The sequence below is a fragment of the Xenopus laevis genome, chromosome 5S, assembly GCF_017654675.1.
Source record: "Xenopus laevis strain J_2021 chromosome 5S, Xenopus_laevis_v10.1, whole genome shotgun sequence".
NCBI lineage: Eukaryota > Metazoa > Chordata > Amphibia > Anura > Pipidae > Xenopus > Xenopus laevis.
Genome location: NC_054380.1, coordinates 15,716,062 through 15,731,142, shown reverse-complemented (window position 1 = coordinate 15,731,142; position 15,081 = coordinate 15,716,062). Strand labels below are relative to the sequence as shown.

The window sequence follows — 15,081 nt, the reverse complement described above, 5'->3', positions numbered from 1 at the left end:
TAAACTAAAGCTTTTTATCAGAGCAATAACCACAGGGTGGCCTAGATTGTAAGCTTCTCTGCTAGCTGCCACTTTGTGCTTTTTAAATTGGATAATAAAATAACCAGTCCCATGTAATGGTGCTTGATGATGTCATCAAGTATAATTAGTAAGCAGTGATGTCACTTGTGCCACATGACCTTTATAACTCTTTATATCTTATAACTTTGGTTAAATTATACCCTGTATACACTGCTCCTATGCATTATATCCTGCTGTTTGACCCATGAAGTACAACAGTACAAAACAAAAAAGGAGCAGTAAATTGCAAATTTATAGGTGTGGGGTTGAATGCTGGGAACTGTAGTTCAGTGAAAGCAAACATCTAATTGGTTGCTGGCTTAAAGGGGACCCGTCACCCAAAACAATTATTCAAAATCCTATTTTATCGCATTAGTCAAGCAAAATGAACTTTAATTACACTGTATAAATTATTTGAATCTTGTTTCCTTCAGTCTGGGAATTCAAAATGATAACAAGCAGGCAGCAGCCATTTTGTGGACACTGTTTTTAAGGAAAGCCTTGTATCATCTCAGAATCATGGTTGTGCACCAGAATTGGGGACCCGATGTCCATTCTCATGCCCTTGCTACACAATTTAATGGTTAAGAGAACGGGGGAATGTGTGGAGAGCAGTGACATCTAGGAAGTGCTGAACGGAAAGTGAAAGTAATTGTCTGCCCCGCCTCTATGCCCATGGCATAGAGGAGGGGCAGACAATATTAGATTGACAGCTGAGATGTTTAAATGAGGTTACAACAGCTATGAATACTTTAATAAAAAATAGAAATTGGATTTCATGTTTAATTTGAAAAGGACTTTTATTATACAGATTTTTGTGTCTGGGTGACAGGTCCACTTTAATAGATGTGCACTAAGTTTGAGACTGCTATCGCATTACCCCTTATATGTGTCTGGTTTAAAGAATTGCTATTATGTTGCCAAATAACAAATAGGGGTATAATCTTGCCTGCCTGCAGAGCTCACCATTCTGCTGATGCCTGACTTTGTTAAATGGGTTAATACTGCTGCAGCTTATTCAACCAAATCCTCCAGTATGTGTACAAGTGACTCTGTAGGTAAATCCTCTCTAAAATGAGGTCGACCTGGGGCAGATCTAAAGGAGCATTTTGTACACTATTTCACCGCACACAAGTATTTATGCACAACGCGGGTCTAATTTATCAAATAAAAAATCTTACTAAAAATAAGAAACAACAAGAAAAAAATCCTCATGTCTTCATTATAATCAACATGGAAACAAAACATGGACATTTCTGTTAAAAAGAATCATTGGACGTTCCGTGGTTAAGCTGAATTGTTGCTGATTGTGAGTTGGCCACAGCCAGGGAATTTGAATGGGGCAAAAACTTGGTACTTTGTTACTATTCTTATGCTTACTTTGCATTCTGTACAAAGTTTTGAGACCTGCTATTTCCTGCTTATCAGTTCCATTAAGAGGCTGCAATATTTAAGAAATTATTATAGAAACATTTATATCCATTCAACTACAAATTATATTTTTGTATAAGAAAGTTATTTTTGAGATGTGTAGAGTGCCTTGAGTGAGATTTGACCCTTCAGTACTAAGCCCACCCTACCATAGAATCTTTATGAATGTCTATGCTTGGAGATGCAACACAAATGCTACAAATACACAAAACTAGTTAAATCTTATCAAATTATCTGATAACTAGTGATGGGTGAATAAATTTGCCAGGCGCAAATTCATGGACAAATTTCAGAGTTTCGCCGGCAGCGAATAAATTTGCGAAACTCTTAAGAAAATTCGGCCGCATCAAGAAATTTTGGAGGCGTGTCGGAAAAGCTGCTCCCATCAAAACCATCGCTCGTCAATACTATTTGGACGCCCATTGGCTTTAACGGCAGCCATAAAATTTACGAGATTGACGCAGGCATCGATTTTCGACTTTTGTGAAATTTTCGGCGTTTGGCGAATTTCGTGGGAAATTCGCCCATCACTACTGATAACCATATGCAAAATGACTGGTTACTCACAGAATGATCATATTTTACACTTCCAAGTCTGACTTTAAAATAAAATGCTGACTTTCCCTTGTGAATTTCCTGGGTGACCCCCCCCCCCTGAGCTTGCTCTTTCCCTGACTATATACGGGGGGCAGGGTGAGACCCTGACAGAAAGGTGCTGACTGGCCAATAGATGCTAATTTATTCATGTAATGCAGTGATCCCCAACCAGTAGCTCGTGAGCAACATGTTGCTCTCCGACCCCTTGGATGTTGCTCCCAGTGGCCTCAAACAAGGAGCTTATTTTTGAATTCCAGTCTTGGAGGCAAGTTTTGGTTGTATAAAAACCAGGTGTACTGCCAAACAGAGCCTCAATGTTGGTTGACAATCCACATAATGGCTACCAAATAGCCAATCACAGCACTTATTTGGCACCCAAAGAACATTTTTCATGCTAGTGTTGCTCCCCAACTCCTTTTACTTTTGAATGATGCTCATGGGTTCAAAAGGTTGGGGATCCCTGATGTAATGAATCCCTTTTCCAATGTGGCATTAGCAGGAGTAACAACAACGATAAAGAAAAGATCTCAATTTCAGGCTGGATTCAGGTGTAAGGATTTCCAAAGCACCAGCCTTTCTGAAAGAATTGAGAACAAGATTTTCCTATTCTGTATGTTTATTGTGCTGCTGCATTCCATAGAGTATTTTTTATTCACCCAATTAATCCTCAATCCTGTAAGAATGTAAGGATCAGACTGTGTCAACTATATACAGATGGAGCATTGTTGTTGTTTTCTCCAGTTTTCCTGTAATTTTGACAGTATCAGTTAGCCCAGAAACTTTGTTCATTTTTGCACGACGGCAACTGCGATCCAGTAGCAAATAAGCCCTAATGACTTTTTTTTTATTTAGCCCCAAAATCCATAAAATATACAGATACGTTTTCTGCAGGGATATAACTTTGGTTTAACAACAACATGTCGCACCTACAAATATGGCCGCACTCTTGCAAGAAGAACCCTTTTAACTTTAAGATACGGTAAGTCTTTTGCCATCAGAGCAGCAAGGAACACATGTACCAGAACCGTAGCCGACAGATACCATTAACAGAAATTCTACATTTCGCCTCACATAAAAATCTGTCTCCGAAGCAACCAACTGGTTTCCCTAAGCTGTTCGGCCAGCCCTGTCAACAAACATTTGTTAAGCCTACAGCATATGCTAGCTGCTGCCTGTTTCTTACATTATTACCTAGATTGTGTGGTGGCAATGTTCTGTAAATGAGCATGCCTCTCTACATGTGTTTCACATTAAATGCTACATTTCCAGCCCTTCCTTCCACCCTGGGAGATTCAATTTGCTACTGAACACAAAGTTATCAGCTATCTTTCTCACAAATAGGACACAAGGCCATTCTAGGCTTAGAAACGCTTAAAGGAGAAGGAAAGCTACCAAAGCAGTTTATTGCCAATAGATTAGCCACAATAGTGCAAGCTATAACACTATTTATTCTGTAGAATACTTTACCATCCCTGAGTAAGCAGCTCTAGAAGCTCTCTCTGTTTGTTTAGGATAGCAGCTACCATATTAGCTTGGTGTGACATCACTTCCTGTCTGAGTCTCTCCCTGCTCAGTCATAGCTCTGGGCTCAGTTTACAACAGGGAGGGGGGGGGAAAGGAAGGGGGAGAGGGAGAGAGGAGAAAATGAGCATGCTCAAGCCCAAGCCCTGGAGGTTTAAAGGGATACTGTCATGGGAAAAAAATGTTTTCAAAATGCATCAGTTAATAGTGCTGCTCCAGCAGAATTCTGCACTGAAATCCATTTCTCAAAAGAGCAAACAGATTTATTTATATTCAATTTTGAAATATGACATGTGACTTGTACTCTGATAAACTTCAATCACTCTTTACTGCTGTACTGCAAGTTGGAGTGATATCACCCCTCCCCCCCCCAGCAGCCCAACAAAAGAACAATGGGAAGGTAACCAGATAGCAGCTCCCTAACACAAGATAACAGCTGCCTGGTAGATCTAAGAACAGCACTCAATAGTAAAAACCCATGTCTCACTGAGACACATTCAGTTACATTGAGAAGGAAAAACAGCAGCCTGCCAGAAAGCATTTCTCTCCTAAAGTGCAGGCACAAGTCACATGACCAGGGGCAGCTGGGAAATTGACAAAATGTCTAGCCCCATGTCAGATTTCAAAATTGAATATAAAAAAATCTGTTTGCTCTTTTGAGAAATGGATTTCAGTGCAGAATTCTGCTGGAGCAGCACTATTAACTGATGTGTTTTGAAAGATACAGAAACCCATGTGTACACAATAGAAGGAAAGAAACGCAGTGTTTCTTTTGGCAGAGGACTTTAGCCTTTCCTTCTCCTTGAGTTTGGATGCTAGACCCCTTATTAAACATTGTCAACGTGTGCAAATATTTTTTCCATTTTAGCACAGCCACACTGGAAGTGGAATTCTACAACGTACAATTGTAGAATCACAGGAATGACCCCAAAAAAGTGTTTAATATGCAAACACAATGGCCTGAAACTGTTGAATATTGAATAACATAAAAAAACGTATTTTTTATTGGATGTATTACAATTATTGTTGTACAAGAGAAAGTTGATTTCAGGAGCCTAGTTAGTATTGTCTGAAGCATAAAAGCATTCCATTGCTCAGCGCCTTTATCTTCCTCTATCTTATCTTTAAGAGCATAATGTTTCCTGCCTCTGTTTGAGACAAGGGGACATTGCACATTTCTCTGAATGTCAATTAGACACTTACATTACAGGGATGTTGCTAAAGTCTTTCCAAAATTGTGATCTGGTCTTAAGGAAATCGTCCTCCACTCTAAAGAACATTATATTACATTAAAAGCAGGAACACGTTTTTGTAACCCTTTGAATGCATTCCTCCGACTCTGTAGCGCAAAGTGAGTACTGCAATAATACCTGACTCTTTTAGATTTATTATATATATATATATATATATATATATATATATATATATATATATATATATATATATATATATATATATATATATATATATATATTTTAGCATGGCCATCTTCTTTAGATAACTAGGGAATGAAGTTGGTTTAGATCCAGTATTATAAGGAATGGAATACCTCTGTGGTTTATTAAGACAACCAAAAACCGAGCAATGTTTTGGGGTCATGCCCTTCATCATAAGAAGAGTCCCCCCCCTCAAAAAAAAAGGGTGTTAGATTTTTAGATTGGCTTTATCATTCCTTATTCAGCATGCTCTCTAGGTAGTTCCATTTGCAAGGAATTGCATTAGTCAGTTGTTGGATCTGTTGGGGAGTTGCATAATTCTAGGAATGGATTAATATTAGCTTTCATTTATGGGCAGATTTATCAAGATTCGAATTGAAAATTTAAATTTTTAAATTCAAATTTTCGAGTTTATTTTAGTGTAATTCGACTAGGGAATAGTCCAAATTCGATTCAAATTAAAAAAAAAAAAAAGGAAATTCGAATTTTGAAATTTATCATGTACTGGCCCTTTAAGAATTCAAATTTGACTACCATCTAAAACCTGCCAAATTTGGGTTTTAGGCTATAGGGGACCTCCTGCAATCAATTTGGAGTTGTTTGGTGGACTTAAATTTTCAAATTAAATTTGAGTTTGAAGGTTGATCCTATTCACCTGAATTTAAAAGAATAAAAACAAAAAAAATAAAAATGGTTTTTTTTTTTTGATAAAATTCGATTGGTCTTTTTTTTTCGAATTTCAAGCTTATGGGAGTTTTTACAAACTCCCATAAACTCGAAATTCGACGCTTGATAAATCTGCATCTTTATGTTACTCTTATATTTAAAGGAAGTTTGTCCAATTCATTGCATTAAAGTGTAAGTGCTGTTTTTAGCCATCTGGGATGATATACTTTACCCAGAATTTAAGCTTTTCTCAATCATCCAATACAACTTTGGAATTAAAGCTATGTGATTGTTTAATATGATATAGAAGCCCCAGATCATGTAGCAAGAAGATGTGATTTATAACCACATAATCCCTGTGCAAGTGCAGAGTTCCATGCTTCTCAGTGGAATGCACTTAACTCGGCCCTTCAGTCTGCAGGTCCCCTGCTGTTTTTATGTATAGGAATGCAAGCTATAGTCTCCAAGAACCAAAAGTGAAAATGGAGCGTCTGCTCTATCATCTCTATCATGTCATCATAGCTATATGGAGGGAGCATACTAAAGGGCTTATTTATCAAAATCTGATGAGTATTTAAATTTAAAAAAGTCTGACCAAACTAGAATCCACGATTGGACCTTATTTATTATTAAAAAAGAATAATTTCATCGGATCCGGGAAAAACTCAATGAAATCGAGCAAAAACCCGAATCGTACAAGGTTTTTCCTGAATCGCTTGAATTTTTGGGACTTTTTCCCGAAAAGCTCAAATTTTTCAGAGTTTTGCCCGAAAAGCCAGAAATAATCAGATTTTCGGGCTATTTCCAGAGCAGACCAAAGAAACTTCCAAATAGGATAGGGACCTCTCCCATTGGCTTATATTCAACCTCGGCAGGTCTGAGATGCTTGATTTTTGGATTGTGACTTTTTTACAGCATCGGGCTTTAATAAAACCTGAAAAATTTGAGGAGTTGTTTTCCGCTAAAAATTCGGATTTTATAGTAAAAAATACTTTTTCGTACTTAGATAAGATAGCCCCCTAAATGTTGACTTTGAAAAGAAGAAACCATAAGCAAGTCCCGATATCTTATCTTATACTCTTACAAAGTGCAGTTGCCTACGATGCTTAGGAGCTGCAGGCACAAAAAAGGAGCAATAGATCTGTTCCCTTGCTTGTAATCTCTTTATCCCATCCTGCCTCCGTTACCCTAAAGTCCCTTCTCGCTAAACCAAGACCACAATGGGTAGGGAGTGTTTAAGGGGCCGCCATATCTACATAAAAGAGATGGTGACAGCGTTCCATTGTACAGCTCAATCTTATTGTGTTACCATGTGCTTATCCAAGTGCGGACAAAATTGAAAGAGAAATAAAAAAGACTCGGGCAGCTAGGAAGCAGAAAAGCGAGGCAAGAGCAATTCCCAGGCATATAAAAGAATGCTAATGGCCGGGGGCTGTCATTCTTAGAAAGGGCTATTAGGGCCAACACCATCCGTTCTTATGTCCTTACACTTCTCTTACTAAAGTCAAACATTTCCCTAATACCATTGTGATGTTTTCCCATCCCCTAGATAAGCCACGATCTGGTATGGGACCTGTTATCCAGAATGCTCGGGACCTGGGGTTTTCCGGATAACGGATCTTTCTGTAATTTGGGTCGTCATGCCTTAAGTCTACTAGAAATTCATTTAAATATTAAATAAACCCAATAGGCTGGTTTTGCTTCCAATAAGGATTAATTATATCTTAGTTGGGATCAAGTACAAGATACTGTTTTATTATTACAGAGAAAAAGGAAATCATTTTTAAAAATTTGGATTATTTGGATAAAATGGAGTCTATGGGAGTAATTCGGAGCTTTCTGGATATCGGGTTTCCGGATAAGGGATCCTATACCTGTAAATTCCATTTATTTGATTTAGAAATCTTACTAGGCTAATTCTATTCACCGATATTGGATATGTTTTTTTTCCTCTCCCATTGTATTAAAAAAAATACAATGGGATGGGAAAGTAAAGCAGCAGCTCCGGGGCATACACCCGATTTTATCAACCTTTTAACTTAATCTAAAGAGAGAAAAAGGACCAAAAAACACAAGGTCGTATTGCTGAGCGTAACGCAGTCAAAGGTCTTCAAATTACCGGGATGATTTCACACTTTGGGGGTTATTTATCAAAGTCTGATTTTGTCTCAACATTGTCTGCTACAAACTTCAATCAAATCCGCTCAGGTTTTGTACGCTTATTTATTATTACATTTTCCCGAATTTTTTTTCAGATTTTTCACCCGAAAACTCAAATTTCTTATGCTTTTTTTCCAGAAAACTTGCATTTCACGAAATCCAGCGCACATCAAAAAATCATTGGGACTTCTCCCATTGACTTATATGCGACCTTGACAGGTCCGAGATGCCGGATTTTCTAATTCTGACTTTTCCATCCTCTGGGTTTTTTAGATTTCTGAAAAATTTGTGGTTTTATAAAAAAAAAATCACACATTTTTTTTGCATTCGGAGTTTAGTAAATTACCCCCACTTGTGTTCAGGGTTCAGAGGACATCTCATCTACAGTTTATAAGGCAATACGGCAGTTGGCGCTGTGTACAGGTATGGGATCTGTTATGCAGAATGCTCGCAATTTGGGATTTTTCTGATAAGGGATCTTAATCATACCTTTAGCCTACTAAAAAATCATTTAATCATGTATTCAATTCAATAGGCTGGTTTTGCTTCCAATAAGGATTAATTATACCTTAGTTAGGGTCATGTACAAGCTACTGTTTTATTATTACAGAGAAACAAGAAATCATTTTTCTAAATTTGGATTGTTTGATTATAATGGAGTCTATGGGAGATGGGCCTTTCTGTAATTCAGAGCTTTCTGGATACTGGGTTTCCAGATAACAGGTCCCATACCTGTATCTGTACATACACATATGGATAGTCTGAGAACAGATAATATAGTTGAGAGGGATCATTAACCTTGTGATGGGCTTATTAACGTATTATTAATTATGGGCGAATATGTCCCGTTTCACAGAAAAATTAGCGAAACTCTGAAAAAATTCAGGAAAAATTTAAGAAACACTTGGAAGACATTGGGCGTCAATGGGTGTCAAAATAATTTTGGCGTGCGTCAACTTTGACGCAAGTGACAATTTCTATACGCACGACTTATGTCTAAATGCATTAAAGTCAATGGCCGTCAGAATCATTTTTTGCATGGGACAAATTTTTTTTGTTGCAGTGAATTTTTTCACTGCGAATTTTTGCGGCAGTTTTGCGACAACATTTGCGTGTGACGAAGTGCGAAAATTCGCCGCAAATCCATGCCTGTCGAATAAATTCTCCGATGACTACTTTTTATGTTTTATCATTTTGGAAAAAGAAAAACAATAAAACTTTGCCCGGTATTTAGACATCTGTCCAGCAATTTACCCTTTTGCTTTTATTTATTTAGGGCTCCTGCGTTTGTCTCTCGTTGTCAATCACTGGCCCCTCTTTGTCAGCCCAGTTCAACCATCTCCGTCGCTCACAAACAGACTGGAATCTCAGACCCATCAGATCTGCCCTTTAGCATGTCAAGCCCCCTCTGCAATTTGATTTTTGTCATCTGCGGCTAAATAGTGCAAAGCACAGATTATATCAGTGACCTTCCCTTATCGAAAACCACAGAAAAGGATTGTTCTCTTTTTCTATTTAGTCTCTTAAAATAAATGGGGTCAAATGTGCCAAAGCCGTTTCCAAGGCTACCCTTAGATAGCAGAATTTATTTTTTCCCCTTCTCTTTAGTCAACTTAGACATCCATGGCGTGGACACTGTAAATGTTTTGTGAGCCAAGTATATTTTGTAACAGAACCTTCTGTAAGGAAATATTTACTTTTAGAGAGGGTCTTTGCCCTGGTGTCCCAGCCTCCTTTATCTGGATACATCCTGAAATGAATTGATGATACAGGAGTTTTACAGGCCAGATATTGTAGTGCTAGATCCTTATTATTTGTGTTTTTTGAGTTATTTAGCTTTTTATTCAGCAGCTCTCCAGTTTGTCATTTCTGCAGTCTGGTTGCTAGGGCCCAAATTACCCTTGAAACGTTGCACTGATTTAAATCAGAGAGATGAATATGAATAGGAGAGGCCTAAATAAAAAGATGAGTATTAAAAAGTAACAACAACAATACATTTGTAGCCTTACAGAGCATTTGTTTTTGTTTTTTAAATGGGGTCAATGACCCCCATTTGAAAGTCAGAAGAAGATAGCAAAAAGTTACATTAAAGGTGAACTACCCAATAATGGTAAAAGCCACTTAAAGTTTATGGATACAGGCGTGGCATCCGTTATCCGGAAACCCGGTATCCAGAAAACTCTGAATTACGGAAATACCATCTCCCCGTAGACTCCATTTTATCCAAATAATCCAAATTTGTAAAAAAAAAATCTCTTTTTTTCTCTGTAATAATAAAACAGTATCTTGTACTTGATCCCAACTAAGATATAATTAATCCTTATTGGAAGCAAAACCTATTGGGGTTATTTAGGGGCCGATTCACTAAGGGTCGAATATTGAGGGTTAATTAACCCTCGATATTCGACTAGGAATTAAAATCCTTCAACTTCGAATATCGAAGTCGAAGGATTTAGCGCAGATAGTTCGATCGAACGATCGAAGGATAATTCCCTTGATCGAACGATAAAATCTTTCGAATCAAACGTTTCGAAGGATTTTAATTCAACGATCGAAGGAATATCCTTCGATCAAAAAAAGTTAGACAAGCCTATGGGGACCTTCCCCATAGGCTAACATTGACTTCGGTAGCTTTTAGATGGCGAACTAGGGGGTCGAAGTTTTTTTTAAAGAGACAGAACTTCGACAATCGAATGGTCGAATAGTCGAACGATTTTTACTACGAATCCTTCAATTCAAAGTCATAGTTAAAGGTCGAAGTAGCCCATTCGATGGTCGAAGTAGCCCAAAAAACCTTCGAAATTCGAAGTTTTTTTACTTCGAATCCTTCACTCGAAGTTAGTGAATCGGCCCCTAAATGTTTACATCATTTTCTAGTAGACTTAGAGGGTTATTTATCAAGGTCCGAATTTATCTCAATATCGGCTGCTACAAGCTCCGATCTAAGCCGCTAGGCTTTTTTATTATTACATTTACCCGAAAATTACCTTTTCGAAAAGCTCAGATCTTCACGATTTTTTTGTGAATTTTCACCCGAAAACATTGTGAAATTGCTGAAACCCCTGACACAACCAAAAATCAATGGGACTGTTCTCATTGACTTTTATGCAACCTCAACAAGTTTGAGATGCCGTGTTTTTATATTCGGGCTTTTTAGCCCTCGGGGTTTAATAAATTCCTAAAAATTAGATTTTTTTTTAAAAGCTTATTATAACACAAAAAATCACAAATTTTTCGGATTTTGGGGAATTTTGGGTATTTGGAGCTTAGTAAATAACCCCCTTAAAGTATGAAGATCCAAATTACAGAAAGATCTTTTATCTGGACAGCCCCAGGTCCCAAGCATTCTGGATAACAGGTCCCATACCTGTATTATTAAGACCCACAGTTGTAAATTTGATTGTAAGCTCTGCTAGTGCAGAACCATGAAACTATTCTCAGCAAACCCCTCTTTCAATGGATAAATGACAATAACTACACATTATGCATAGTGATGGGTGAATTTCTCCCGCAGAATTCTTGAAACGGCAAAAAATTTGTAAAAATTGAAAATTGACACTCGTCAATTTTGGACACGCCTCCGTAAAGTCACTCGCTTCAGCGTTAAAGTCAATGGGCGTCCGAGTAGTGTTGATGCGTGGCGATTTTGACGGAGTGACTTTTCAGACGCGCGTCCAACATTTTTCACGATTTTATTCGCCTGCCGCGAAACACAGAAACTCGCAGCGAATTCGCACCATCACTATTTATGAATGGAGAGTGGAGAACTTACTAGAACTCATACAGAAGTCCCAGCTACAGTGGAAGTAACTTTATTTCTTTCTTATAATGTCCTACAGTCACTTCCATGTTTCCTAGAAGCACCAGTATTCATTTCAAAGGGGAAACATCTCTATTGTATCCATTGATATTTACTGAGTGTAAATAAGAGGCACCTCCTTGCTTTGGAGGGTTTATGTCCAATCTCCAGTCTCTTAAATAAAAACATTGTGACCAAGCGAAAGCGAAATGGATTTCTGTGCACACAAGCCAGGGAAGCTGATTTCGCCCGGTTCCAATAGCTGCCTTGTTTGTGTCTTTTTACATCAGAACTAATCAAAGTAAAAGCAGATTCGGTACTTCCGTCGTGTTTGTGACTTCTAACATTATTGTTCCACTTAAATCTGCCCGGCGTAGCTACCTCGCAGAGATAAAAGAAGAATAAAATAATAAACTCACCTATTTAACCAGCTTTGACTTAATTCGGGCGATTTATTAGAAAGGAAAAAAGCGGTAGCTGGGGTGGTATAATACTGAGTGATGTTTAAATTAGTTTACAATTTGCTTGGGCTCATATAGTTCTAGCTCTGAACAAAGCTATTCAGAAATGTCAGCTGCGCTCCTAACCACTGTAACAAATTGTTGTCTGAACGCTGCACACCTAATGACTTCAAATTAGCTCCACTGCGATATTGCCTGACAGTTTCGTTACGACTCTTAGCAACATAGCCGGCGTATCATGACCAATAAATTGGTTTCAGTCGGGGCTGGGAAAGGGACCTCCATCAATTTGATTAAAGAAATTATTGTAGCATTCAAAGCATAAAGACAAAGTAGTTTAGGGAACCAGACAGAAGTTAACCACAGCTGAAAAGCATCGATTTTACTACAGGAATGGGACCTGTTATCCAGAATGCGCGGGACCTGTGGGTTTCCGGATCTTTATGTAATTTGGGTCTTCATAACTTACTAGAAAATCATGTAAACATTAAATAAACCCAATAGGGTGGTTTTGATTCCTATAAGGATTAATCATATCTTAGTTGGGATCAAGTACAAGCTACTGTTTTATTATTATTATTACAGAGAAAAATCATTTTTGAAAATTTGAATTATTTGGATAAAATGGAGTCTATGGGTGACGGCCTTTCTGTAATTTGTAGCTTTCTAGATAAGGGGTTTCCGGATAGCGGTTAGGAATACACTCCTAACATCTGAATTTTATTTGAACATTATATTTGTACTAGCCCTTATTTTCTTCTTGCATTGGAATAGACATGGAAGAACTGTGTCCTAGTAATTGCACATCACATGTAAAGGTGGCCATAGACGTAGAGATCCGCTCGTTCGGTCGTCATCGCCAAACGAGCAGATCTCGCCCTGATGTGCCCACATTGAAATGGGCGATATTGGGCTGATCCGATCGTGGGCCCTAGGGCAGATTTTTTAACCTGCCCGATCGAGATCTGCCCGACAAAGAATACAAGAGGTGTATTGTCTCAAACACGGAAGCCCATGATAAAGAAAGCTCCGAATTATGGAAAGGCGTCTCCCATAGACTCCATTTTATCAAAATAATCCAAATTTTAAAAATTATTTCCTTTTTCTCTGTAATAATAAAACAGCAGCTTGTACTTGATCCCAACTAAGATATAATTAATCCTTATTGGAAGCAAAACCAGCCTATTGGGTTTATTTCATGTTTACATGATCTTCTAGTAGAATTAAGGTATGAAGATCCAAATTACAGAAAGATCTGTTATCCGGAAAGCCCCAGGTCCCGTGCATTCCAGATAACAGGTCTGATACCTGTATAGTCGATTCAGACCACAAAAACACTTCCTTCAATTTTAAAAAATTGCATTCTATAAATTAGGTTTAACTAGAAGTTATATAAACGTTTCCATTTACTTAATTAAAGTGCAAGTAGAGCCTGTTTTTTACTAGATCTTGAATTCACTTTGTATTTTTTTTAAATGCCCATAAAACATATTGGCGTAGGTTATTCTGACTAAAGGGATTTTTTTAGCCATTCATTTCCATTTTAGTTTTTTTTCTAGGTCTCAAAATTGCAAAGGTTCAGAGTAGAGCTAATATAAAGAGCTTTCATATCATATACTGTATGGAGGAACAGCAAAAGAGGTAGACCCATTATACAATGGCAAAGGGCAAAACAAAAGGACAGCAAAAAAGTGAAGGCAGGTAGCAAGGAGGAACAGGGAAGTGAGGAAGGAGTTAAGGAGAAGCTGCCCCCATGGCTACACAGCAGCTTGTTTATATAAACTATAGTAGTACTTATCTGTTATCTACTGTGTATCCTGTGCTTGAATGGCTGCCCCCATGGCTACACAGCAGCTTGTTTATATAAACTATAGTAGAGTTTCTGAAGCAAACACACCATTTTTACCAATGCAGGACAACACTACATTATATTGTCATTCCTTTAAAAAACTTTAATTTCTTGGTGTTACTGTTCTTTTAATTAAGATACCTCCAGCCAAGAGTGAAATGCCTGAGAAAAAGAATTGTCCTATTTTGTATCCCCCAACTATTTTTCTCCACCTGACACAAAGTTATTGCTTGTTTATTCTGGCATTTGATTTATTTACATGAATAAGATTTGCAGTAGCGACGAATACCTTTAGATATTTTGTGGAGCTTTTTTCATTTTTTTTTGTCAGTTCATTTCTATGAAATACAATTTGATCAATTGGAGTGGTTTGGAAGATAAATGGGCAAAACTTGATTCTGTTATACAATATTTATAAGATTTAAGATTATTATAGTATTTCCCCATCACTATTGCACAATGCTAAAGCCAACTTGGGACACTGGGTAAGCAGAGATTTATTAATAAAGGTAAAATCCTTACCTGGTATATGTTTGGCCCACCCAATGATAACAACCAATTCTCGATCAGCCAGGTCGCAAAGTGTAGTAAGGGCTTTGATGTCACTGTCAGGGACTGTAGGGTCTGGCATAGCATAGATCTTCTCTGGTTCAGCCACCAGCAAATGGGAGACAATCTTGTTATCTAAAAAAGAAGATTAAAGTGGTGCACAGTTATTAGCAGAATTATATTTCCAAGACTCTACAGTGCTTACCCACTATATTACAATAACAATATTAAACAAAGAAGTCTACACAATTCATGGCCATGCCAGGGCCATTCAAATAGTGGGATCCCTGAACTTTCAATTCAATTACTGTTCTACTGGGTTGATGGCCACTGGAGAAAAATGTTGGCCTATTACAAAAATCATTGGTTCACGAGGTCTAGAAATATGTAGACCCTGTATGTTTGCATGCCCAGTTGTTTTAGTTCCATACTCTTAGCGTCTAAAAAGTCTATGCAATCCATGGGCAGACAAGGGTCATTAAAATCATGGGATTCCTGAGCTTTCAATTGAAAGACTGTTCCACTGGGTTGATGGCAACTTGAGAAATATGG

At 37.7% G+C, this 15,081-nt stretch overlaps 1 protein-coding gene across 5 annotated transcripts in view; it reads right to left on the bottom strand.

The window, feature by feature from the left end:
- Positions 1-15,081, bottom strand: part of esrrg.S (estrogen related receptor gamma S homeolog) — a 156,863-nt gene that overhangs the window by 30,258 nt on the left and 111,524 nt on the right. For all 5 annotated transcript variants that reach the window (XM_018264983.2, XM_018264986.2, XM_018264984.2 and 2 more), the window contains one exon: positions 14,503-14,664. In XM_018264983.2, the coding sequence (XP_018120472.1) occupies positions 14,503-14,664 (162 nt within the window). The remainder of the gene's footprint in view (positions 1-14,502; positions 14,665-15,081) is intronic.